Source organism: Planococcus citri, chromosome 5 (assembly GCF_950023065.1).
Source record: "Planococcus citri chromosome 5, ihPlaCitr1.1, whole genome shotgun sequence".
Classification (NCBI taxonomy): domain Eukaryota; kingdom Metazoa; phylum Arthropoda; class Insecta; order Hemiptera; family Pseudococcidae; genus Planococcus; species Planococcus citri.
This window is the reverse complement of record NC_088681.1, coordinates 70,351,702-70,377,497: the sequence shown is the minus strand read 5'-3', so window position 1 is coordinate 70,377,497 and position 25,796 is coordinate 70,351,702. Positions and strand designations below refer to the sequence as shown.

General features: G+C 35.7%; 1 protein-coding gene across 2 annotated transcripts in view; it reads right to left on the bottom strand.

The window, feature by feature from the left end:
- Positions 1-25,796, bottom strand: part of LOC135849285 (neuromodulin-like) — a 177,923-nt gene that overhangs the window by 58,961 nt on the left and 93,166 nt on the right. The window contains exon 1 of one of the 2 annotated variants that reach the window (XM_065369650.1): positions 16,512-16,759. The exons of the other annotated variant lie outside the window; for it this stretch is intronic. Within the exon in view, the coding sequence (XP_065225722.1) occupies positions 16,512-16,515 (4 nt within the window). The 5' untranslated portion in view covers positions 16,516-16,759. Of the gene's footprint in view, positions 1-16,511; positions 16,760-25,796 lie in introns of those variants that run through there. 2 annotated transcript variants of the gene reach the window in all.

Genomic DNA, 25,796 nt, shown 5'->3' with positions numbered 1-25,796 from the left:
TCTTTCAAATTTTCGCTCTCAAGGGGGGGGGCCATGGCCCCCTTCGCCCCCCCTTGGCTACGCCACTGATATCGCACCTCGGGAGTAATAAGGTTACATCTAAAAAAAAATTGATTTTGACGTTTTTGCATTTTTGGGGTTTGTATGACCCCCCTCAACCAAAAATTACACTTTGAGTTGGGTACATTATCTGGATTTTGTAAAAAAACGCAAGTGGCCTAACTCAAAATCCCAACAACATTGCAAGTTGTTTGGAGTTATGAGGGTACATCTCAAAAAACTCCACCTTTTTTGAGCAAATTTCGTGCATACAAAGTGTTAACAAACAGTTTTGATTGTTTTGAATGTTTGTCAGCTAGAAATAGTCACAAGGAGTGCATTTTTTATTGGTTTGTAGGTACCAATTGGAAAATTTTTTCAATTGATCACTTTTAAGAAAGATGAATTTGCACACATAATGAAATTTTAGTTTTTTGAGAAAAACTCAAAAACTAAGCACTCTAGAAAAAAACTAACGACATTACGTCGATTGAGAATTTAATTCTCTACAACTTTGTTCACATGAATTTTTTTTTGGACGCTTCCTTTTGCCTCCACATAAACTTTAATGAAAGGTTATAACTCGACTTTTTTTTTGGGGGGGGGGGGGTGTTTGTAATTACTTGATTATTACACCCGTCGTGTGAGATTTAGATCGAGTTGATAAGGTCAAGTTTTTTGATTAGGTCTAAGAATTTTTCAATTTTGAAGGGTCGTCTGGTATGAATAGGGATCTTTCATCTATTTGTAGGGATAGTCTGTGCTGATGTAAGGAGGGACAGTGAAATAGTAAGTGTTGGACAGATATAAGTACTGACAGGCAGAACTGGCATGTGGGTTTTGGGGCCTTTTCAAAGAGGTGATTGTGGGTGATTTTTGTGTGGCCAATTCTCAATCTGGTTATAATGATTTCTTCAAGTCTGTTTAAGTGGGAGAGGTATTTCCAAGGATGGACTGATTTTACCGACTTTGCCGTGAAACGGAAAAGTAAGGTATTGTATTTGTCATGATGGTTGAGGATTTGGGTGGGGGTGGGTTTTCTTGACGTTTTGGAGTGTGCTGATCACGATAAGACATATGGCGCAAAACGAGATAAGTTTACATATATATATACTGTCTTAGAGTACATTGCGAGATCCGACATATACACAGGCATTACGAGATCCACCCCAAAAAATTTCGAAAAATGCTAAAAACTCAAATAATAACCCTACAACTTCGTTCGAACGCACGTTCCAGTGTGTAATCAGTGCCTTTCTATGCATTGCCGCCATCAATTTCGCGATCCGCATAAACCGAGATCCACTAATGGCCCGAACGTGATTTGGGGGTGGATCTCGCAAGATGCGTCGTTTATCTATTTTCAAAAATTGTATATAAGTATATAAATAGTAGGTAAAACGAGATCCGGCTGAAAATGGGTGTACAGGGTCCCCCGGATCTCGCGAGTACCGTGGCATATGAAAGAACTTGCGAGATCCGGCAAAAGGATCTCAGGATCTCGCAATGCCCGATTTTATATAAAACGGATCTCGTAATGTATGGTTTTTACATGTATATATATTTATTTATTTATATATTTATTTATATATCAATTTATGTATAAATTTGTGTCACGCTGAACTCAAAAGCTCCGAACTTTAAGTTGAAACTGATGATGGCAAAATATTGCTTTGATACTGAACTAGAGAAATTTTTAATTTGGTCGAAATCGATTCAGCCGTTTACGAGATATGAACGTTTAAGTGTGTTTCAACGTTATTGATAAGCAGAAATTTGTGTAAACCCTTATATCTCGCAAACGGCTTACCCCCAACAAACAGATGGGGTGGTTAGGGTGTGTAGGTTGCAGATTGGCGTGCCGGAGGTCGGGTGTTCGAATCCCGCGCGAGTCAAGAGGAGAAAATTTTTTGTTGATTTGTTTGTTAATTTTTTTGTTAATTTTATCCTTCCAAAATTTTTTTGCCATAAAAAATCAAAATTTTTCAAAAATTTCTAGTGTAATTTTTGTTTTAACAAAAAACATCAAGTTTTTGGTAAATAGCCAGTAAAATTTGATAATTTTTTTTTTTGGTGAATTAATAGTAATTTTTAGTAAATAAAATGATTAGTTATCTTTGGTGAATTACTCGTAATTAAAGTTGGTCGAAAATTTTGGTAAATTGCTTGGGTAATTTTTGGTAATTTGGTAAAGTTTGGTAAATTGGCAAAAACCTTTGGCAGTAAATTACTGGGGTAATTAAAATTCGGTAAAAAATTAAAAAATTGGTAAATTAGTGAGGAAATGTCTGGTAAATTACTGAGGTGAATGTTGGTAAATTGCTGGGGTAATTTTTGGTAAAATGGAAAAAGTTGGTAAAATTGGTAAATTAGTGGGTAATGTCTGGTAAATTACTGAGGTAAATGTTAGTAAATTGCTGGGGTAATTTTTGGTAAATTCGTAAATTTTGGTAAATAGGTAAATTTTGGTAAATTGGTAAATTTTGATAAATTGGTAAATTTTGGTAAATTGGTAAATTTTGGTAAATTGGTAAACTTTGGTAAATCGGTAAATTTGGGTAAATCGGTAAATTTGGGTAAATTGGTAAATTTGGGTAAATTGGTAAATTTTGGTAAATTGGTAAATTTGGGTAAATTGGTAAATTGGTAAATTTCGGTAAATAGCTAAATTTTGGTAAATTGGTAAATTTGGGTAAATAGCTAAATTTTGGTAAATTGGTAAATTTGGGTAAATTGGTAAATTTTGGTAAATCCGTAAATTTCGGTAAATTTGTTTATTTTCCTGTATAACAGAGCAAAGTCGGTTAATCTTGCCTACTGCGCAAGATGTTTTTTTTATGTTGAAAAAGCTTGTTTGTGGTTTGGAGGGACCAAAAGTTTTGCCATTTCTTAAGTGTACTTTGGGTGAAGATAGACTTGAGGTCGTCAGCGGTGATAAATGTAAGGGGAGAAAGGGTGGTGGCAGATTTTGCATTAATATCTACAATTTCATTTCCTAAGATTCCAACGTGACTGGGTACATTAAACTGTATGAAGAAGTTTGAATTTTGTAAGTCAAATAGAGTTTTATGAATAGGTATTTTGAATTAGAAGGTGATCGGTAAAAAGATTTTGGATAGCAGTTAGTGAGCTGAGGGAATCACTTTGAATTAAGAAAGACTTATTTTCTAGGTGAATTTCAAGTCGTTTTGGATCCTCCAGCGACTTTTTGAAAATTCCTGAAGCCCCCAGCAGATTTTAGAAACTTTAAATTTTCACAAATTTCATCAAATGGAGATGGAAAGCTGAAATTTACTCTACCCTCCAATTTTAACACCCTCTGAAAACGACTTCTGGTGGATTTCAAGTAATTTTAGAGCCTCCAACGACTTTTTTGAAAATTACTGGAGCCTCCAGTAGATTTTTGAAACTTGAAATTTCCCCAAAATTTCATCAAACTAAGATGGAGAGTCGAAAATTCATTCTGCAAACTAATTTCAATACGCTACGAAGTTAACTGCTGGTGAATTTCAAGTCGTTTTGGAGCCTCCTGCAACTTTTTGAAAGGTTGTATGACGTTTTTTTTTGGAAAATTGAAATTTCCCAAAAGTAGCTGGAAGCTTCAAAACCATTTGAAACCACCATGTAGTCTGCGAAGTAAATTTCAGCTTCGTAACTCCATTTGATAAATTAATGTTGGGGAAATTTCAAGTTTCAAAAATCTACTGGAGGTTCCAGTAATTTTCAAAAAAGTCGCTGGAGGCCCTAAAATGACTTGAACCTACCTGAAGTTGTCTTTAGAGGGTGTTAAAATTGGTCTGTAGAATAAATTTCAGCTCTCCATCTCCATTTGTGACGCGACCAGCGATACCATACCATATGTCGGCAAAAATTTTTTTCGTTTTATTGTGGTTTCTGGTAGTGTTTTTCTTCCTCTTTTCAATGGTGCAAACAGATTTTCAAAATATTAAAATCTGACAAATTTGCAAAATTTCAAAGTTGCGTATTTTTTGAAATTCAAAAACCAAAATTCTGAGAAAAACGTTTTTGAAAGTTTGGGTTATTTTTGTAACATTTTTAAAAACCAGTGAACAGTATTTTTTTTTTTTTTTTTTTTGATTTTCTTCATCTTTTAATGGTTTTACATCATAATTTTTTTTTTTTTTTGACATTTTTTTATGAAAAGCACTTTTGTAAAACCGGTTTTTCACCACTAAAACGACGTGTTTGAGATCGGTGGGTACACCCATTCCAAAGTATAGGCTTCATAGTATATGAATCGACAAAAATTTTTTTTTTGATATTTTCTGACTTTTTCCATGAAAACGCGATTATCTCAAAAAAAAGTTTTCCGACCTTATGGTATGGTATCGCTGGTCGCGTTACATTTGATGAAATTTTGTGAAAATTTAAAGTTTCAAAAATCTGCTGGAGGCTCCAGTAATTTTCAAAAAAAGTCGCTGGAGACCCTTAAGTTACTTGAACCCACCTGAAGTCGTCTTCAGAGAGTGTTAAAATTGGAGTGTAGAGTAAATTTCAGCTTTCCATCTCCATTTGATGAAATTTTGTGAAAATTTAAAGTTTCTAAAATCTGCTGGAGGCTTCAGGAATTTTCAAAAAGTCGCTGGAGAATACAAAACGACTTGAAATTTACCTGCAGTACTTCGTAGCGTATTGAAATTAGTTTTTAGAATAAATTTTAGCTTTACAACTCCAATTTGATGGAATTTTGGGGGAATTTCGAGTTTCAAAAATCTGCTGGAGGCTCCAGAACTGCTCAAAACGGGTTTAAACCGTTTTCTATCGATTTGGCATGTCGAAAATAGGGTATATCCTAAATTTCAGCTTTCTTGGTCAATTTGGTAACATTTTGATTTTCCCCCTCATTTTTAGCCTAAATTTGATTTTCAAAAATTCACCAAAAATCGAAAAACGCACTTTAGCCCTTGAAATTTTGACAGGTGATAAATTTTTGCATGATCTTTCCATCTACCTTTGTAAAGTTTGAAAAAGTTCGTGCAAGTCCTATATTGAAACGCAAAATCTGCGATTTCGGCTGACCTGTCAATCAAAATGGCCGCCATTTTGTGAGTAAGGCCACCTTTTTTTTGGAAAGTTTGCTTTAAAATGTTCCTTAGGATGTCCCCTTTAAGAAAAAAGTTGTCTCGGAAGATCGGGGGTGGGTGCAATTACTCCTATTGTCATATGCCGGACTATTTGAGATGAATTTGCTTGTTATAAGAGTTCTTCTAAAATCTGGGGGTAATTCTGCTGCTTCACAATAAAAATTCTATCTATAGGAGAGGAATAGAGGGCTCCTATACAGATCCTTAGGGCTGAACTGTTTTCCAAACATTGAAATATTTCCTCTGTAAGATTTTATTTTTCAAAGTGTTCTTATGCTAAATGAAGGTAGGACACCAGATCATTAAAATGAGGTGCTATTCATTCCTCAAAATTAATTATAAGTTGATAAAAATAATGAATCAAGTTTAAAAAAAAAGAAAATCACTCTCCTGGAAAATTTCACTTTTTTGAGATGTATCCTTATTACTCCCGAGGTGCGATATGTGGCGAGTTTATACAGGGAGGGAGAATTTTCGAAAAATCGTAGTTTTTTCGCTGTAGCCCCAACCCAATCCAGTTTGGGAAACGTAGTCTCGTTTCGAAAGACAGTGTTTGAGATTTTTCGCTGACTAAGGTCATTACCATCAAAATCTGAAACCATTTTTGAGATTCTATTGAATGGTTGAAAATTTGTAAGTCGTTTTATTTTTTGATACATTTGCGTTTTGAAAATATTTTCTTCTCAAATAGGTATCTTTGCATCGATTGAGGCAAAAAACCGAAACGTGTCGTTCTTGAAACTGGGAACTATTTTGGAACACAGTGCCAATTTCAAGAAATAGTGAAAAATAGCTAAAAACTCAAAATTTTCCTTTATGGAAAACAGTTTCGAACCATTCTAAGCAGTTTTGAAGCCTCCCACAGATTTGAGAAAATTGGAATTTCCAGAAAATTGTACAATATACAGTTGAAAAGCTGAAATTCATTCCATAATAAATTGTGGAATTTCAACATGCTGAGTTCGATTGGAGCTGGTTTCAGGGCGTTCTTGAACAGTAATTTGGTAATTCCAGTTCTCCAAAAAATAAAAAAAATAAAAACGTTTCAGTTCGAAACCATATTTTTGTTCAACGATTTCATTCATGATTAAAAATTTGATAATTCCCCGTTTCTCCTGTCGTTAGATGTAAAAAGTTGAAATTATTCAATATTTACACTGCACTTTTCACATCCCAGGGATCGTACCCGGTCAATTTTTGATTAACCAAGTCGAATCGATTCGGTCGTTGTGGTTTCAGTAGGTTTCTTAGTTTCATCAGATCTTTGTATGTACAGTTCTAAAAAATTTCTGTGTAAAAATTTATTTAAAAAAAAAGGTTCAAAATGAAATTTAGCATTTTTAAACTGTCTCTGTCTACCGGTCGAAAAAAATACAAAATTGCAAAAAACGTACAAAATTCAAAAATGGGCACAAAAAGTACGAAAAACCGTCAAAATTCTTCAAAATTTACGAAATACGTACGAAATTTTGAAAGAGATAACATTTTTTTTTTATGAAGAAATATGAAAATTCGAATAAGTAGATAATCTGAAGAAAATCAGATTTTTCATTACTTACACAAATTTTAAATTTCATGGTGTCCTCCTACAGGCCAAGAAAATACGAAATTCGAAAATGGCCTCAAAAAGTACGAAAACCCACAAAATTCTTCAATTTTTGAGGAATTTCTTACGAAATTTAATTTTTTAAATTTAATTTTCAAAAATGGAAATCCCAAAAAGTACGAATAAAACACGAAAAATTATACTTCATTTCATTTTTCTTCTCAAAAAATGAGTTTTTGTGGCTAATATGTTTTTGCCGAATAATTTTCGTGCTGAAGGGGGAGGGGGGTATGAGGTATGATTTGAATCGATGCCATTTAAAATAAAGAAATTGTTAAACAAAAAAAAAATATGGTTTTTCTGATTCAGTAGACACCATGACGACGATACGACAACGACGCACACACCGAATATCCTCTTACAACTCGAATAACCGCAATTCGCGTCACATTATTACGATTATTTTAATAAACGTTAACGTCGTCGTGTAGCAGCAGTTTTTTTTCGAGTTGAAAATTTACATTCCAAACGTATCGTGCTGCAATTCTGCTCGCAGATACGCCTCGTATTCATTAATTCGACTGCTGTACTCTGTACTGTCTACTGTATGCTCTTTCGGCGCGTACAAGTACATACGATGTATAGGTATATTTATTACACAGTATTATGCACCTCCATGTACTCGTATAGTATGTAATTTGTGTGGCGAACTGAGTTCTTTTTTATCGTATTCCTTTTTAATTTTCAAAGAGACGATTTGTCAAGATGAGAGAAGACGTTTAGTTCGCATTTAGAAACGTTAGGTATACCTCGAGCTGTAAGTACATACTTGGTACGAAATATACGTAGACTATAAATATTTCTGCGAATGTAATTACCATTCTGTAACGATCTGAATTCGCTGTAATCTTTTTGAAAATTACCGATTATGGAAGAAGTACGAGTAATTACTACCTATATAACGATCTGATTACATTTTACCGTAATTATACCGGTCTATGAATTCTGAGCTGGGCTTTGGAAAACCAAAAAGAAATATTTCACAATATTATAGAGCTATTGTGCGTAAGTAACTAATAGATGTTCTAAGTTCATTCGTAAATTACCCTCTTGTTGGGGGGCGGCGGGGTAGCGTGATTTTCTCAACCGAGGTAACAACTTTCGGAGGTGGGAGCGAAAAAAAAAACGAAAAAGAAAAATTTAAAACAGTCGAAGAATAAGCAACAACTCGATTTTTAGCTGCTCGAATTAATTTTCACGTCTTTTGGAGAAATTTTAAAACTCTCCAAAAATCGCGCTGGAGCCTCCAGAACCACTGGAAACGGTGAAATTTAGTTCTTCAGAGTAGTTCAAATTAGTTCCAGGACTAATTCCCGCCATTTTTATCGAATAATTATTATATTTTTTGGAAAAAAAACATAAATCGCCTAATTTAATTTTTCAAAAAAATTCTCGAAAAATCAATTCAAGCAGCTAAAATTTGGTGGGAGGGGGGTGTGGTTCAGACCCTGTTCTTTCGAAAAATCGCAATCTCATTCGAATCGAACGCTGATATTCTCCAGAAGTCGAGAGGTTCTCTTGTAAAATTGTACGTTCACAATAATATGTTTCTTGAAAATGCGAATATCGAAAATCAAACCTATCAAAACCACGTAGATACTCGTATAAAAATTGTACAGTACTTTTGAAACGGTTTTTATAAAATTTTCAACAACACCATCTCGAAGTGCCAATTTCATTCTGAAAATTTAAACTCTATAATAAATTCGAATGATATGGTATCGCTTCGGCGAAAAGACGCGACTGCGACGCGGACATACACATACTCTCGTACACTGCCTCATCTCTCGTCTCGAAAAACGCTTTTCCAATCTAAAACCACGCTAGGTTTTTACAAAAAGCCGTTGCCATAAAGACCGTTAATGCGGATTTATCGACTTATACGCTTTACGCGTTTTAGCCGAAGGCAGCGCTATTAAAGCCATATACACAAGAGAAAAGTTATATGCTCGTGAACGACGACGAAGCAATCTCTTCGACGTTCTTCGACGCGTACAAACTGTTAGTGTTCGACTACACCAGCGAGGCGACGTTAATTTTAAATACGGTTTAGGAGATATAATTTATACTCGCAACCACTATCTACTACTGAGTAGTCTTAATTGAGTTTCGTATAATTGACGTGATTCAGCCGACTGGTGTGAGATGTACGACTGTATAATTCAGTCGCTCAAAAAAGTCCACCCAATTTTGAATTTTTATTCGCGAATAAAACGACGAGCATGTCGTCAAATTTTACAATGCTGTATACTCACATCAGACATCATTTCGGGCAAAATTTTGAAAGGATTTTCTTCATATAAGCGACTCGCATGAACAAAACACGTGGCTCGAGAAACTGGCATATGGCAGACGATAGACAGACTTTCGAGCTTATGAAAACGAGACGAGTAAAAAAGGTGGATTTTCATCAACGATTCCGCAAAACGATTCGTCCACCATATCAAAGAATGTAAGCACTTGAAATGTACCTACTAATGAATAAATGATCAGCTGACGCTGACGAAACTTCAGACCGTAGCTAGATTCAAAATTTTTATGAAATTTCTACAAAAGAATCATCAGAACTTGCAGAAGTGATCATTATTGCCAATATTTAAGAGAGGGGAGGGGAGGGGGGAATTAGGTCAGGGAATTGATCATATCTAAGCATTTTAAGTAGGTACGTGAAAGAAAATTTAAACATGAAAGTAACTCACTGATTTTTACATTCTTCTATCTCTATGATTAAAACTGTACTCACCTGTAACAAAAAAACAAAATAAATTACAAATTAATTAAATAGAAAAATGACAGCTCAAAGAACAACAAATGAAATGAAATGAAATGAATTTATTAATTTTCCGAAATCCTACAATCTACACAAGTACTGACGACCCCTCTATATGCCCTGAGGCGTGGCGAGGAGCCCGATTATTATTAGTATACAATCTAATTGAAATAATAACCAAATAAGAAATGAATGAATACATAAAAAAATGGCATAAAGTAATAGAGAGAAAAAAACCAAAAAGACAAGCATACATAAAAATTCCCAACCGCCTCTAACTAGATAACCGTTTAACATAAAATTTAAAGAGAAAGTTTTAAACAATGAACACACGGGTGACTATTCGAGATATTGTGTAGCAAAAAAACAACAAGAAAAACATAACAAGTACACAGTAAATGAGAAAATGTGAGCACAAAGCACCTAGACACGCACCATGACACCTACTAGGCACCAACCCTCCAGGTAAATTGATCAGGGGGGCTCAAAAGTACCACCCTGCAACCATATGCTCAGTAAGTTTGATCACACGACTCCTACGTTTTGGAGCTATAACAGGCAAATGGGAACTTGTATATTACGAGTGAATTTGAGCATAATTTTTGCAATTGATCGACATTTGTGAACTCGCGTTTTAAAATAATATTTTCTGAAGTAGATCGTTCATAATTGAGGTCGAAACTTGGTCATATGCAGGGAAATGGGCAATTCTCATTTCCTTGCAATCATTTTCACGAGAATAGCTCCACTGTGTTGTGCTCACACTCTCATGCTTACTGAGTGTATAGCCTCAGACACCTCCTAAACCTATGCTTCGAGACATTCCGTACATGCACAGGTAAGCCCAGAACAAAAGCAACAGAGGTATAACAGAACTGATTTTGTAAGTGGAACTTTTTCCAACTTGGAACTCTGCAGTCTCTCCCCCTCCAACTCAAAGCTCCGCACCCAAGCTCAAGAGAGTATAACTTGTCAAAGTTCAGAGCATCGAGGGATAAGAATGACAACTTTGATGGATAGTCTCGAGAAACCTCCACAACAGTCCTAGCAGCCCACTTATGCAGAACTTTTATAGGATATGGAAAGTAACTGGCACAACCAGCCCAAATGGCAAGCCCATATCTCAACACTGATTCATAGATTGCAACATAGAATTTTTTAAGGTGGCTGAGACCAATAAATTTTGATCGATAAAAAAGAAGATAGTTCAATCTCCATAGCTTAGCCTGCAAGTATTGACTCTGTGGGCCCCAGGTTAGTCCATCATCAATAACTATTCCCAGATAACAGTACTCCCTAACTCTCTGCAAAGCAGGTCACCCACACCCAGCTTCTTCCTCCTCGTAAGAGTGGACAAGAACTTCAAATCGCTAGTCGTGTTTATATGTAAAAAAAATCACTTTAGACTTATCTACATTTAATCTAAGGGCATGCCACTTCATCCACCTGACAATAAGTGCTAAGTCCGCTTCAATATCACTCTGAATCTGAAGAGGGAATTTAGAACAGAGCACCAGAGCAAGATCATCTGCAAAAGAATAAAAAGTCTCATTCACCCTCAGTCTCAGTAGATTATTAATATACACTAGAAACAAGATCGGCCCCAACACACTTTCTTGTGGCACTCCAGCAGTTATCTCAAACCATGGACCCAGCACACCCTGAATTTTTACAGCTTGCTTCCTAGCCCTTAAATATGAGCAAAACCATTCAAGCATGAACCCACAGATACCCAAATTCCAAAGTTATTTCAAAAGTATCTCATGACTCACAGAGTCAAACGCCTTCCTAACATCTAAAAATGCAGCCACAACCTTCTTCCCAACTTCCAAAGCTCCTGCTATTTGAGTAACAAGTCAACAACAGCCATCTCTGTTGAATTTTTTGCCACAAATCCATACTGCCTATCAGAGAAGACCCCAAACACTGAGAAATATTTCACTATCCTATCTATAATGAGACCCTCAAAAAGTTTAGCAACACTAGACAGCAGTGAAATAGGTCGATAATTCTGAACATCAGCCTGAGAGCCTTTTTTAAAAACTGGGACCACTATTGCATTTTTGAGACAGTCTGGGAAACCCCAGCATAAACCGATGAATTCATTAGCTTTGACAGAGGTTCAGCAAAGATGTCAGTGTTATCTTTAATCGTGGCAGAGGAAATGCAGTCCACCCCACAAGAGGAGCTAGATGACAGCTTCATAGCAAACCTCTCAACCTCAGAACTAGAGATTTCAAAAAAAGCAAAGGAGGAACACAATAGCTGCTCAGGAAGATCAATTCCACTTGCAGCCTACGATGAACAAAAACACTTTTCAATTCCCACTTTTGGAAAACAACTGATCAAGATTGAACAACATTACAGTCTGAGTCAAATCAAAAGAGGGAGAGTAGCTTCCAGTCAAAGTAAGAAAATTGAAGAAAAATTGCAATACGAGCTTGAAACACGGATGAACAATCAATTTTATGTAAGGTTGAGAAAAAGAGTAGGAAAAAGTTTCAACTAAGAAACTACTCGAAGCTTCTCACTCAAGTTTCTAGGAAAATGAGATTTTTGGAAGAACAATAGATAGATATTGATGAATTACAACATTATCTTTGTTGAATTCGTGTATGTTTTAATACAAATTATTTGGAAAATAAATAGGTACTTAATCATATTTTTTTTCTGAGAAAAAGCAATCGAATAACACGTTCCCCCCAAAAAATCCAACTATAATTCAACTCGCTAGCCACGGACACATGGTTCTCTATCAAGCAGTGAAATCGACCTCTACAAAGTATACTAAGTAACTCACACATGACATAAATACATCGATTTATGATACCGCGTTCATTTATCAATAATTGTACACGTAGCTAGAAAAAATGTCATTAGATACGTAATAAAAGCTCTAAAGCACTAACCATCATACAAGTACACCGAGCGATGGCGTGCGTTATGTATACGTACAGTAGAAATGAAAACTCTACACAACATACAAACATCCCTTCACCACCGCATATTTTCCCAAAAATAAACCAAATCTACGCGTTAATCATAGAACGAGGTCAAGAGGTGAAAAATGACTCGACTAAATTAACAAGACCTACCCTTACCTACCCTTCTAGCTCAGCTAACGAGAGGTTTTTTTTTCATTTCGTTTTTGTTTTATGAGAAAAGAAAAAAGTCTCACACGAGGGAAAAGGGGCATTACCTGGAGCACTTTAACTTCAGTCTTCACATAAACAAGCATTCGAAGAAACAGAAACGAATCCGGACTCGAGTCGACTAACGTAAGCCACGAGAGGAAAACTAACAACGTTTTGTACATTTTCACGACATTCGCGCGCGAGAATTCTTTTTTTTTTCCATAATTCATATATTTACTACACATATACGAGGGGAAAAAAATGAAAATTTAATAGATTTTTCGCGGATTGTGATGGGTCCACCACTGTACACACACACACACGCTTACAATATTCGCAATCGTACCATTAGTTGAGAGCCTATAGAAGCACAGATATCACGCCAGGAGGCATTATGTGATTGTGTATGTATACCGTGTAAGTACGAGTATATGTAATCGAGAAATACCGTCTCGGAGAAGAAACCAGAAGAGGTAACAGGGAACAGGGAGAAGGTAAAGTCGATGTACAAAAGAGTAATATTTCAAAACTACATTGACAGATTATCCACCATAATGTTGGCGTACCCTCGTCGAATTTTAATAAGATTTTGCCTCGTAAATGTAAAAACCAGTAACGCGCGGTACGGTACCTAAGTTTACGTAAATTTTTGCTCTTTTTTTCGTTTCGTTTTACTACGAAAAAAATTATGCAACGTCGTCGTCGCAGGCTCCAGCAACATATCGAGTGAAAAATTACCATCGTATGTAGCTTTTTACATGACACAGCGGAAATATTACGTAAATCGATGAGTTGTTCGTGATGGTATTCAGAGTGGGCTCAGAAAGCACCCATTCCAGACAAAATCGAGCACAAGTTCAAGGCGTTCGCTCGAGAGTCTCGTTTAAATTTGAAAGGTCAGACGAGAAATGGAAATTGGAATCGAAATTATATCGTTTACGCGGAGTCTAAATTCTGAAAAGCCAAGACAAATGGGAAAAAGATTTGGGATTCCAAAAACTCAAATTTGGCCCACTGCGGATTTGATTTAAGAGAGATTCAGTTGTTCTCGAATGTTTTGTCAATTCTGAGCGAATCGTTCGCGAACAAATTCAGTCTAGATTTTGATGGCAGGATTGAAACAGTGAAGTTTCGTCACGTCGAGTTTAATTTAATTTTCCGATGAATCATTCGTTCGCGAACAATTATTTTTACAGACAGATTGAACAGGATTAAAACTGCAAAATTTCAACACGTCAACTGCGTTTGATTTGATTTTTCGGCGATTCGTTCGTTCGCGAACGACTTTCTTGCTCTGAGCAAATCGTTCGAGAACGAATAGCTCAGTTTTGCAGACAGATTGAATAGGATTAAAATTTTAAAGTTTCGTCATCTGATGTGCGCTCAATCTTATTTTTTTGGTGATTCATTCGTTCGCGAACGATTTGCTCAAAGGAGAAAAATCGTTCGTGAACGAGTAACTCAGTTTCAACTGTTTTACAGAATGATTGAATTATGAATAGGATTAAAATTGTCAAGTTTCGTCATCTGATGTGCGCTCAATTTTATTTTTTGGCGATTCATTCGTTCGCGAACGACTTTTTTCCTCCGAGCAAATCATTCGCGAACGAAACTCAGTTTTACAGACAGATTGAATAGGATTAAAATTGCCGAGTTTCGTCATCTGATGGACGCTCAATTTTATTTTTTGGTGATTCATTCGTTCGCGAACGATTTTTCTCCTTTGAGCAAATCGTTCGCGAACGAGTAACTCAATTTCAATAGTTTTACAGACAAATTGAATAGGATTGAAATTGATAAGTTTCGTCATCTGATGTGCGCTCAATTTTATTTTTGGCGATTCATTCGTTCGCGAACGATTTGCTCAGAGGAAAAAAGTCGTTCGCGAACGAATATCTCTGTTTTACAGACAGATTGAATAGGATTAAAATTGTCAAGTTTCGTCATGTGGTGTGCGCTCAATTTCATTTCTTTGGTGATTCATTCGTTCGCGAACGATTTTTCTCCTTTGAGCAAATCGTTCGCGAACGAACATATCACAATTTTTACACACAAAATGAACAGGATTGAAACTGCAAAATTCATCATGTCAACTGCGTTTGATTTGATTTTTAGACAATTCATTCGTTCGCGAACGACTTCTCTCCTCTGAACAAAATCGTTCGCGAACGAATAAATCACAGTTTTTACACACAAATTGAACAAGATTGAAATTGTAATATAACGCTCAATTTGATTTTTGGGTGATTCATTCGTTCACAAATGATTTTTTTAAGGGCAAATCGTTCGCGAACGAATCATTCACTATTTTTTATTGACAGATTAGAGAATAATTATTCAGCTTAGTCTTATAGCGCATCATCTGATTTTATTTCCAAGCGATTCAGTTGTTCTCCGATGATTCTTCTTTTCTGGGCGAATCGTTCGCAAACGAATCAATTCCAATTTTAGTCCTATAGATTTGTGATAATCAGTTTCAAGGTATAACATTTCATCTGATCTGATTTATTGGTGATTCATTCATTCACGAACGATTTTACCACCGCAATCAGTTAATCATTCACGAACAAAATCACCCTCAGTTCTTGCTAATGGTTTTGAAAAAGTCAACTTTGCAACGTTCTTCTGTCACTGAATTTGATTTAGTAGCGAACTAGTCTTTCCCAAATGATTTGACGATTCTGAGCAAATCGTCGCCAACGCGTCACGACATTCTTACCTAATTTGATTCTTCAGTGATTCATTCGTTCACGAATGATTTTTCTCCTCTGAGTAAATCGTTCGCGAACGAATCATTCACGATATTTATTGACAGACTGAAGAATATTACGTTTTGGATATCCTGTTGTGTAGATAATATCTGATTATTTTCCAAGTGACTCGATCGTTCTCGAATAATTTCCTTATTTTCTAAATGAATCGTTGGCAAACGAATCAACTTCCAACTCCTCAAAATATCAATAAAATTTTCTAATCCTCAAAATTACGAGAAAGATAAAATATTCGAAAATCAACAACAAAATAATTTCAGCCAATTTTGAAGACATTTTATCAACTTTTTCTTCACCCAATTTCTTCCAATTTTCTAATTTTCTGCAATTTTCAACAATCTTAGTAGCAATTTTCTGAGAATTTTACAGATGTGATTTTGTTCTTAATTATTTTTATCCAAGTTTATCCTGATTTTTCATGAATTTTAGAAAACTTTTTGCATTATGGAACACAATTTTGACGAAATTTCATCAATTTTTTTTGTTTACACTGTCAATTTTTTTGATTTTTCAGCCATTTTTGGGTCACTTTGGCCATTTTATCACATTTTTCTCAATTTTGAATCATTTATGCGTCAATTTTACTGTTTTACTTTTGACAATTTCAAGTAATTTTTTACATATTTTTGCTATTCGTATATTATATTTTATAAGCATCTTCTAAATTACGCAGGCATTCCATCAATTTCCGTAATTTTCAAGCATTTTTGAGATGAATTTTACTATTTTCTCATTTTTTTCTTATTTTTGAAGCATTTCTGTGTGAATTTTATTGAGTGCAGAATGCTGAATTCTGACTTGATTGAAATGGGTGCAACTTTAATCAACTTTACACAGTTTAAAATTTACACAGCAACTTTAGATGAGTGGAAAACCTTCTCCTAAGCGCAGTATTTCCTAATCTCGTAATAGATCAGGTCCAGATCACAACAAAGTTCACAACAAGACAACATTGCTCGATACAATCTGAATTTTGATCGCATTATTAGACGCTATAGGAACGAGGGTGTGATGCTAACCAGGCTCAAATACATGTATTTTTCATTCGAACGCGTTTGAAAGTAAGAACAAAAAAACGCCACTTACTCATTTTCTCGCGTCAATACTTGGATAGGTATGTGTTTGCAGAGGTGCCTAAACAGACTTCGGTTCTTGGGAGAGAAAAAAAATCTACACAACAATGAAAATTCTAGCAGACGCACACATACGAGGTAAACATATAGGACATGACACAGTAAACGCGTTAACCAATGTACTCGTATGCAGCAGCGTATGCAAAAAAATATAAAACCGAACTGTTCAAGAAACAAATGAACAATAAAGAGCTTTATTAATTCCGTCTGGTGTATGTAGAAAACGTCAACTCTGTATAGAGTCTAATGGTATGTAACAATCGTCCAATTAAATCCATATACTACGCCACTTAATGATTATACGTAACTCAAACGACGCGTAGTCCATACAACGAAATCGTTTACTCGTACTAAACACTCCATATCTGCTCCATACTTCACTCCTTACACACAGATACGAGTATACTCGTACTTATACTCGTATATGAATGATGCAGCATCGTGTACCATCTACAACAATCTACATGTACATGCATAGCACATTCGAGTATACGAGTACAAGAATTTATAAGGGTACACAGTCTGCACAGCCTTTTCAATTGCCATCAAATACAACAAAGTACCTACAATACGTAATGAAATTCTAAACACTGTGTATCGCACAGTCGACTTATCGAGTATACACCATATCCTTCCTAAGTAATGCGTTTATGTGTACATTATGAAGCTATACACATTATACGAGTACACGTATTCGGTATACCCATATTTACTAAACGTGCAGCCTTATCATAAAAAGATACTGGTCTTTTTGCCCTGCTGCCACCCATTCGGTAATAAGCGCCTATAATAAATATCAATTAGTATACACTCCGTCGAATCAACAACGATTAATTTAGTCGACTTCGATTTTCTACCATACAGAACGCGTTTCGTTCGCATTATTACGACGAATAGTGCCACAGCACATTTTTACGATCGCTTTTAAAACCATTTTAATATAGCAGCCGATTCGTTGGCGAGTACTTTTGACTCAATTTATTTCGCAACCGACGCTAAGCTGACAATTTTCTTCCAGACGTCGCTCCAGCAACAACGGTCCACCAATCGTATACATATACTCGTACGTACGTACCTACGCTCGTTCGCCGAATTTCGCCAAATTACCTCGTAAATTCGTTTGCTGGTCCTTGCAGCCATTAACTGCATAGGTAGGTATAAGCAGACTTTTCGTATGTACGATAGATGGTAATCAACCAGCAGTATATCAAAATCGTGTGCACATTTCGTACAAATATAGCAGACAATTTCACAACTTTTACGAGAAAACATTGGACAAGAAGGCGTCTATTTGACTGATGTGGTAATCGGTTCGTTTCACATTTCAAAGAACGTCGAATTATTTGCAAAAAAAAAAAATGTACATTTTCCAAAAACCCGATAAATAAACGTGAGAATCAGCCTAAATTGCGCACTATTTCCTGAACAATACAACATCTATCCCCTAAATCCTGCAGTAAAACAATGATAACGACTGCAAAGACAATTGCAATATTTCTCCGGTGCTGTTGCGATAGGAACGAACGGGACAAAACGCGGAAATTCCCAAAATATATAACTTCCGCATTATTTACATAATCTCGAATACAGCCTGGTGAAATTAGTCGAAAATAATAAAGTTTATAAATGAGTTGGTAAACTGGATCCTTACACAGTAGGTAACGGCGATTCCGTAAATCAGCATTAAATTTTTTAAAAACTTGTCTCATTGTCAGTAAAAAACGAAAGGGTTTAAATATGTAGCTAATCTCGAAACCAACCAAAAACTACCCTTACAGCTGAGCTAGCTGTAGGTAATAGCCACCCTGATCACAAAAAAAATATTCTGAAATCAACCCCCCCCCCCCATTTACCCAAACAAATTCCTTAAATTCAAACTCTAATAAACTCATTTGAAATCAAACACAAGAACATTCATTTTTTTCCAAAAAATTTTACTTAAAGGGGACATCCTAAGGAACATTTTAGAGCAAACTTGCCCAAAAAAAAGTTGGCCTTACTTACAAAATGGCGGCCATTTTGATTGACAGGTCAGCCGAAATCGCAGATTTTGCGTTTCAACGTAGGACTTGCACGAAATTTTTCAAACCTTACAAAAGTAGAACGAAAGATCAGGCAAAAATTTATCACCTGTCAACATTTCAAGTGCTAAAGTGCGTTTTTCGATTTTTGGTGAATTTTTGAAAATCGAATTTAGGCCAAAAATGAGGGAAAAAAATCAAAATTTTACCAAATTGACCAAGAAAGCTGAAATTTGAGATATATCCTATGTTCGACATGCCAAATCGATTAGAAGCGGTTTGAACCCGTTTTGAGCAGTTCTGGAGCATCCAGAAGATTTTTGAAACTCGAAATTCCCACAAAATTCCATCAAATTGGAGTTGTAAAGCTGAAATTTATTTTGAAAACTAAATTCAATACGCTAAGAAGTACTGCAAGTGAATTTCAAGTCGTTTTGGCGCCTCCAGCGACTTTTTGAAAATTTCTGAAGCCTCCAGCAGATTTTTGAAACTTTAAATTTTAACAAAATTTCATCAATGGAGATGGAAAGCTGAAATTTTCTCTACACTCCAATTTTAACACTCTCTGAAGACGACTTCAGGTGGGTTAAAGTCATTTTATAGCCTCCAGCGACTTTTTTGAAAATTACTGGAGCCTCCAGTAGATTTTTGAAACTTGAAATTCCCGCAACATTAATTTATCAAATGAAGATGGCAAGCTGAAATTTACTTCGCAGACTACATGATGGTTTCAAATGGTTTCGAGGCTTCCAGCTAGTGTTAGGAAATTTCAATTTTCCAAAATAACGCCATACAACCTATCAAAAAGTCGCTGGAGGCTCCAAAACGACTTGAAATCCACCAACAGTCAGTTTGAAGACATTTTGGGGAAATTTCGAGTTTCAAAAATCTACTGGAGGCTTCGGTAATTTTCAAAAAAGTCGCTGGAGGCTCTAAAATGACTTGAACCCACCTAAAGTCGTCTTCAGAGGATGTTAAAATTGGAGTGTAAAGTAAATTTCAGCTTTCCATCTCCATTTGATGAAATTTTGTGGAAATTACAATTTTCAAAAATCTACTGCAGGCTCCAGTAATTTTCAAAAAGTCGCTGGAGGCTCCAAAACGACTCAAAGTCTACCTGTAGCTGACTTCGTAGAGTATTGAAATCAATTTGCAGAATGAATTTTGCGTTTCCATCTCCATTTGATGAAATTTTATGGAAATTTCGAATTTCAAAAATCTGCTGGAGGCTCCAGAACTGCTCAAAACGTGTTGAAACCGCTTCCAATCGATTTGGCACGTCGAAAATAGGGTATACCTCAAATTTCAGCTTTCTTGGTCAATTTAGTAAAATGTTGATTTTTTCCCTCATTTTTGGCCTAAATTGGATTTTTAAAAATTCACCAAAAATCGAAAAACGCACTTTAGCACTTGAAATTTTGATAAGTGATAAATTTTTGCATGGATCTTTCGATCTACCTTTGTAAGGTTTGAAAAATTTCGTGCAAGTCCTATGTTGAAACGCAAAATCTGAGATTTCGGCTGATCTGCCAATCAAAATGGCCGCCATTTTGTATAAGTAAGGTCAACTTCTTTTTGGGCAAGTTTGCTTTAAAATGTTCCTTAGGATGTCCCCTTTAAGAAAAAAGTTGTCCCGGAGGATCAGCGGGGGGGGGGGTGCAATTACTTCTGTCATATGCCGGACTATATCTTTCAATTCTACATCCTCGAAGAAAAAAGAAATCAGAATTCCAAAAAAAGGAAAAAATGAACAGGAATTTCGATCAAAGTTCAATCGAAAAGTGGAAAACTGAGACAATTATATTTTCAGATACGATTTCAATTTTCGAAAGAGCGAGAGGTCAAAAGCTCTTTAGATTTCCTACTTTCAGCTCTACATATATTACTCGAGGATTCTCTTTTCTGAAATCAAAATTCTAAAAGAAAAATGATGTTGAAATATAAAAATCGTAATGATTTTTTTGTTAAATTAATTTTTGAGGGAGAAGAGAGAGCCCAGAATTTCTTCAGATGGCAAAATTTCAGGCTGAAATGTTTCAATTTTCAAAACAGAAGAATGAATGAAATTTGCCAAATTCACCCCTCTAATTTAAAAATTACGAAAAGCAGGACTTTTTGGCAATTTTTGCAAAAAAAAAATCAGGACAAAAGTAGGATAGCAGGGCATGTTAGACACTCTGCAATTCCAATTGTAGTTTTCAGCTTCCGAAAAATTTTCTCCCGAACATTTCAATATAAAAAGTATTACTAAGTCTCTCTAAAATTCATCGTCATAAGAACTTGAAGAGATTTCTAAAAAAAATCATTGATTTTTCAATGAAAGTTGATGTTAATTTGAATTTTCAATAATTCATTAGGTGCGTATTCATTCAGAATTCTTCAGGTCTTCAACCTTCTTGTACCTCCTGGGGCTTTTAGCATACTTCGTTTAAAAACCTTGTCTCTCAACATGAAACCCCTTAAATCAACTCAGTTTTTTGTATATATTTTTTTTTATAATGTGACAGCTTGACTTCCATAACTTTTATCCCTCGTTCGATTTCATGCAGTTTTACCTTCCGGAATTTCTATTTTAGTTACATCGTTTTAATCCTACAGGCAAAATTTGTTCTCGTTCACATCCACATGCGACACAGAAGAATAAAAGTTTAACTATTCCTAACAAAAAAAAGCGTAGGTATACCCTACTCATCCTACATTTAAAAAAATTGAAAAAAACGAGCTCAATGCCCTTTGATCTAATTTACCTCCATACAAACTCGACTATAAGGTATTCAAAACCAATTTCTGAAAAAAATCGCCTTTCTTCCAGCAATGAATAGAATTTATTCCTAAAATAATCTTTCCAACTGTTTTGATAAGAAAGAGCATACAATCAGACACGCGTAAGGTTTCTTCAATTTTTTGCCCGTATTTTGCACAGTTTTCTATCGCCTTTGCGAAGTTATTTCTGCCAACTTCGTGGATAGAAAGTAAAAGCGTTTCCCGATAATGTTCATGTGGGAAATACATCAAGTGCACGAAAATCTATAAACGTGCAAAAATGTATTTTTAGAAAATTATTCTGACAACAAATTCCCATAAGGTTCTTTACCATTCGTACGATAATCGTCTCGGCGCGGTTATTAATAATTATACACCCTGGTTGTAGGTAAATTTTTTCAAAAGGTTATTCAACCCTCATTCTGCTACAATATACTCGTAGAGTACGGTACCTACTAGATACAGATTACAAAACGAACCTGAGAAAAAGCAATCAAATAAAATTTACCACTGACATTATTATATCCAAAAGTATGGGCTAGGAAAAAAGTAGCTTCGGTAGGTAGAACGCATTTTGAAGAAACGACCACCACGCTCACCGGTACCTACAATTAATTCAAATCTAAATACGCCCTTTATTTTTAAACGAAACCGCATTTGAATAGCGAGGGATTATGAACAACGCTTGCCAGTACCTTTCACGAGCATCGTAGGTAGGTAGGAAGCTAGGTTTATGCAATATACTCGTATACGTACGTTTACCGGGTATTTAATTAGAAAAGTCAAAATGAGATCACTTTAATGCAGCATGTTTTATCTTTGTTATTTAGCGGATTATCTTCGCGTTGATTTCAATGCACGCCAACTACATACATGCATACGTGTTCTGTTCACGTTCAGTAGTTCACGTACACGTACGAGGTATTTTTTCCGCGTACGTAATTACCATCGCGATACGCTAGTCGTATCCCTAACATATCTACATTTGTTCACCTGGTTTTACGAGTAATACGTAGCAATTATTGTAATTTTACGTAGACCTTCCATCCCAGCATTTCACTCAAAGAGCCACAGGAAAAGGGCCACCAATTTCCTCGGAGAAGAGCTAGAGAATGGACCTAAGTAGGTTCTTATCTCATTGCAAGGATTTCATCGAGAAAGGATAGAGTTGACTTGCCAAAAATATCACACTACCTCCTTCTCCCCTCCCCTTCACAACAAAAAAAAACATTTTAACGAAGAAAAAAAATCACAAAAAAAGCCGTCGTCGTTGTCGTCGTCGTTTCCTTATAAGCGGTAGGCCTGTTGGCCTGTCTGCTGCGGTGTGGAACCTGTTGAGGATGAGCCTGAGGTATCCGTGAGTTTCCTCCTTGGTCTCCCTCTGCTTCTCTTCCCCGTTGGTGTATATTGAAGGACCTGTTTTGGTGATCTTGTTTCCTCCATCCTTTTGACATGATTTCTCCAATCTTTCCTATACTGTTTTATCTTCTTCATGACTGGCTTCACTCCGAGATCTGCTGTTATTTTCTCAGATGGGACTCCGTCTCTGAGAGTCAGCACTGCCGTTCTCCTCATGAACTTCATCTCTGCTGCCGTTATTCTTCTTTTATCAGATTTCTTCAGTGCCCATACCTCGCTTCCATAAGACATCATTGGTATTGCTAGGGTATTGTACACCTTCACCTTGTTTCTTTTCGCACCTTACTGCTTCTCAGGGTCCTATTTATCAGTCCTGTGACTCTCAGGAACTTTGCAATCTTTCCACCAATATCTACTTCTCCCTGGTATGATATCGCGTTTCCCAGGTATTTGAAATTATTGACCTGTTCGATGATTTTTCCATTTATTACAATCTTGCTTCTTACTGGCTCCTTTCCTTTGAAGGCCATTGTTTTTGTTTTCTCTGATGATATTCTCATATCATACTTTTCTGATGTCTTTGTTAAATTATACATTGATCTCTGTAGGTCATCTTCTGTTTTGGCTAGTACTGCTTGATCATCTGCAAATAATACTGTTGATATTTCTTGCCTTTTGTCTGTCTTGATTCCTTTTGGCTTCATTTTCTGCCATTCTTTTACCATGTGATCCATATATGTGTCACCGCATACGGAAAGGGGGCACGCGCCCAAAAACGAGTTTTTGAGAAAAACGCGTTTAAAGTTTTTGAAGTTGTTTTTGAATTTTCCCGTTGTAATTTTAGAAATATTAGGATGGTATGTTTAAGACACACTCTTGGTAGTCTCTTTGTGAACTTTTCGGGATTATTCAGTTGATATTATCAAGTTATTAGTTTTTAGTTTTGATAGAAAAAAATCTTTTGCAGCCGATTATGGCGATATTTTTTAATTGTGGCAATATTTTTCGGTTCTTGTCGTATTTTTTATGTAGTTTAACATTAAAATCAGTTCAATACTATTAGAAAGCGAGTTTTCCAAATCATTCTCGGTGGCTAGGTGTCATAGCGACGGACTATCACCCCAGAGGTACCAGGTTCGAGACCCGCATGGGTCTAAAAATTTTTTACGATTTTTTTCACTTATTTCTTATTAAAGTCGTGAGGTTTTATACAATTTTCATTTTTTACTAATTTTTTCAGATTTTTTGCGCCATTTTTCGACTTTTGTGAGTAGTAAATTTTGAGGTACCTCACTTTAGAACCATTTTTCACCCATTCAGAGTAAAAATCCGGTCTCAACGATGGTTCCATCGGATTCTACGATGAATTTCACATAAAAATCAATCATTTAGAAAAAATCCATTTTTGGGTCGCGTGCCCCCTTTCCGTATGCTGTGACACATATGTACCTACATGTTGAATAAAACACAAGACAGTGGACATCCCTGGCGAACTCCTCTGTTTATTTCTGCTTGTTCTGAGAGTTTATTTCCAATTCAGACTCTTATGCTAGTGTTCTTATATATGCTGTTTATCACCTTTCACATTTTATATGTTATCTCTTCATCTTTTAGGACTTCAAACAGTTTTTTTCTTTTAACCCTATCATATGCTTTTTCCAGGCCTATAAAGCACATGTGTGTTTTTAGGTTGTATTCGATCCTTTTTTCCATCAGTAGTTTTACTGTATAACTTGCGTCAGTGCATGATCTTCCTTTTCTAAATCCGTTTTGACTTTCTGACAGCTTTTTTTCTGCATGCTCTGCTAGTTGTTTTGCCAGTATTTTCGCATATATCTTGTAGCAGGTGTTGAGTAGACTTATTCCTCAGTAGTTTTTCAGGTTTGACATATTGCCTTTCTTGAATAGTGGTATTACAATTGCTGTTTTGAATTCTTCAGGTGCCTTTTCTTCTTGGTACATCCTATTTAGGAATTCCAGCAGTCTTCTTTTAAATTCGCCACTTGCATATTTGTACAATTCTGTTGGTATGCCATCTTCTCCTGGAGCTTTTGCATTTTTTGCCGTTTTCAAAGCTTCTTGTAGCTCTTTAAATGAAATTCTGTCCTCTGTTTCTCCAATTTCATCTTCTATCTTTGTAGCTTGTGCATTTTCATCACTCCAGAGTTCTTCAAAATATTCCTTTGCATCATTGATTTTAATCTTTGGCAAACCCACTCGTTCGTTAAAATTTGTGTCAATTCTCCTTATGATCTTATACACCTTTGGCTGTAACTTGTATGTGTCATGCTCCAGGAATGTGATGAAATTTTCCCAGCTCTCTCTCTCTGTAATTTCCTAGACTTTCTCTTGACGTTTTCCAACTGTTTTTGATATTCTTCATAATCAACCTCACTTTTTGTGCTCATGAATTTTCTAAATGCCTGTCTTTTATTTTGTATGAGTTCTTGGATTTTGTTGTCCCAATTCTTTATTCTTTTCACCGCAATTCTGCAAGGAACCATTCCTAAGCTTTCTTTTGCAGCCTTTGTCACGATGGATTTGATATTTTTCCATTCTTCTTCTATGTCCTGGCTTGTTGGTATCTCTTGACTAATGATGTTCAGCCGTCTTTGGTACAGCCATTGGTTGGTTGGGTCATCCAGGGCTCTTGTGTTGATCTTCTTTTCATTTTTCCTGGCTGGTATTCTTGTTGTTTCCATTCTCAATACTCCTTGAACAAAATGATGGTCAGTGCCTATTTTATAGACCTCTGTATGTTCTTACATCCAAGAATTTCTTTGCGGCATTTTCATTGGCTATAAAATGGTCGATCATTGAGCTTTATCCTCTAGTATTGCTCCATGTCATCTTGTGATCTTTCTTGTGTTGGTAGAATGTATTCATGATGCTTAGTCCGTTGAAAGTGCAAAAATCTATCAGTCTCTTAAAGCCAGAACATTTAAAAACACTCTCTATCAATCAAAAATGAAAAAAAATACGAAACAAAAAACATTCAAATTAAACCCCAATAATAAAACTTGATTGAGAATCTTGACAATTTTTGTAAAAGTAGGATTTTTTGGTAAAAATTGGGGGAAAATGGTACCTGCTCG